The sequence below is a fragment of the Temnothorax curvispinosus genome, unplaced genomic scaffold (assembly GCF_003070985.1).
Source record: "Temnothorax curvispinosus isolate PA1 unplaced genomic scaffold, ASM307098v1 QBEX01008736.1, whole genome shotgun sequence".
Lineage (NCBI taxonomy): Eukaryota > Metazoa > Arthropoda > Insecta > Hymenoptera > Formicidae > Temnothorax > Temnothorax curvispinosus.
Genome location: NW_020218516.1, coordinates 2,638 through 4,758, shown reverse-complemented (window position 1 = coordinate 4,758; position 2,121 = coordinate 2,638). Strand labels below are relative to the sequence as shown.

At 33.5% G+C, this 2,121-nt stretch overlaps 1 protein-coding gene across 1 annotated transcript in view; it reads left to right on the top strand.

The window, feature by feature from the left end:
- Window positions 1–198: 198 nt before the first annotated feature.
- Window positions 199–2,121, top strand: part of LOC112458149 — a gene marked incomplete at its 3' end in the record, with an annotated part of 3,813 nt that continues 1,890 nt past the window's right edge. Inside the window, exon 1 of the mRNA XM_025021592.1 lies at window positions 199–271. Coding sequence (XP_024877360.1) covers window positions 199–271 — 73 coding nt within the window. The remainder of the gene's footprint in view (window positions 272–2,121) is intronic.

Below are 2,121 nucleotides of genomic sequence, written 5' to 3'. Positions count from 1 at the left end.
TATAAAGAATTTAGAGGCAGGGACTATAGTAAATTTAATGTAGATGATTTTCTTAGAATAATGGAAGAAAGAACTGAGCAAGGTCAAGGGCTAGATATAAGCATAAGGGCGGAGAGATTTGTCAATAGTATAGTAAGTGTATTGGATACTGTAGCACCTAAGAAAAAGTTTAAGATTCCGAAAATATGGGAAGGGAAAATGTGGTATTCAGATGTAATTAGAATGGCAGCAGATAGAAGGGATGAGGCTCACAGTAGAGCAATAAACTCAGGTAAAGAACAGGACTGGAAATTTTTCAGAAATGAAAGAAATGCTGTAGTTAAACTTATCAAGGCAAAAAAAAAAAAGAATACTATGAGAATATGATAGATAATAATAGGAGTGATCCTACAAAAATGTGGAAAACTTTAAAAGAATTAATTAAAGGTGAGCAAAGGGGTTCAGAGAACATCGATAATGTAGATTTTGAAATATTAGAAGACATAGAAGAATGCAATATAGCTGATAAATTTAATATATATTATGTAAAAAGTATTAGCAACATTGTGCAATCTATTAGTAATAAGGGGATAGAAGGCACGGGTAGGAGACCTATTTATGTAATTGAGAATAAAGGAATTATGGAAAATTTTGAGCCAATTAGTGCAAGTGATTTGGAACAAATTGTTAGGGAACTACCACGAAAGAACGGAACAGAGGAAGGGATAAGTAGTGATATACTGAAAATGGTGCAACATGTGATAAAAGATGAGTTTGTAGGAGTAATAAATGATTCGCTTAGGACAGGTAAATTTCCAGAAGGATGGAAAACATTCACGATAATACCGATACCAAAGGTAAACAAACCAAAAAAAGCGAGCGAGTATAGACCGATTAATATGTTACCGATATATGAAAAAGTATTAGAGTTAGTTGTAAAAAAACAGTTGGAAAAATTTCTAGATGACAATGAAATAATAACCGAATACCAATCGGGATTTAGGAAACAGCAGTCGTGTGAGACAGCAATTCAAAGTTTTATCGAAGAATGGAAGTTGATAATTGAAGAGAAAAAAATGATAAGGGTGTTATTTTTGGATCTCAGGAGAGCGTTTGAGACAATAGATAGGGTAAGATTAGTGGAAAAATTATATCAGTATGGAATAAGAGGAGTGGTACTGGAATGGATAATATCGTATTTAAGTAATAGAAAGCAGCAAGTTAGATTCAATGATATGTGTTCTAAAATAATTGAGGCAGTATATGGCGTGCCACAGGGATCAGTATTAAGACCTCTATTGTTTATTTTGTATATAAATGATATAGTTAAAGTCTGTCCGGAGGGAAGTATATTTAGATTATTTGCAGATGATACGACCGCAAGTGTAACAGGAGAAAGTTGTGAGGAAATAGAAATAAAACTAAATATGGTGCTCGGTATACTTGAAGAATGGATGAATGTGAATCTGTTAAAAATGAATGCAGATAAGACCAAATATATGATAGTTAGAAGTATAAGGAAAGAAATAAAAACAGACATAATAGTAAAATGTTTGAATGGAACTGTAATTGAGCGTGTCGAGATAACGAAACATCTGGGTGTAATGATCGATAGTAAACTCCGTTGGGAGAATCACTGTGATTATATGTTAAAGAAAATAGGGAAAAAAGTGAGTTTTCTGAACAGAATAGGAAATGATATATCGGCGTACACTCGATGTACTGTGTATAAGTCTATCATAGCACCTCACTTTGAGTATTGTGCAACGTTATTAATTGGTATGGGTGACACATTACTGAATAAGCTACAAGTTGCGCAAAATCGAGCTATGAGGGTTATACTTCAATGTGATCGACGTACCAAGGTAGACCTGATGCTGCAAGCACTCCAGTTTAGAATATAAAACAGAGATTATTATATAATGTATGTATTTTTATTTTTAAAATAATAAGAGGAATAATGCCTAGACAATTAGGTAACAAAATAGAAATAGTAGGTGATGTGAGTAACAGACAAACAAGACAGGCTGAGAATATTGTGGTGCGGTTTCGTAGAACGAGGGGCGGACAAAAGAGTATATTCTATGATGGTCTAAATATGTATAACGCCCTACCATTTGATATAAGGCAATGCGAGAGGAT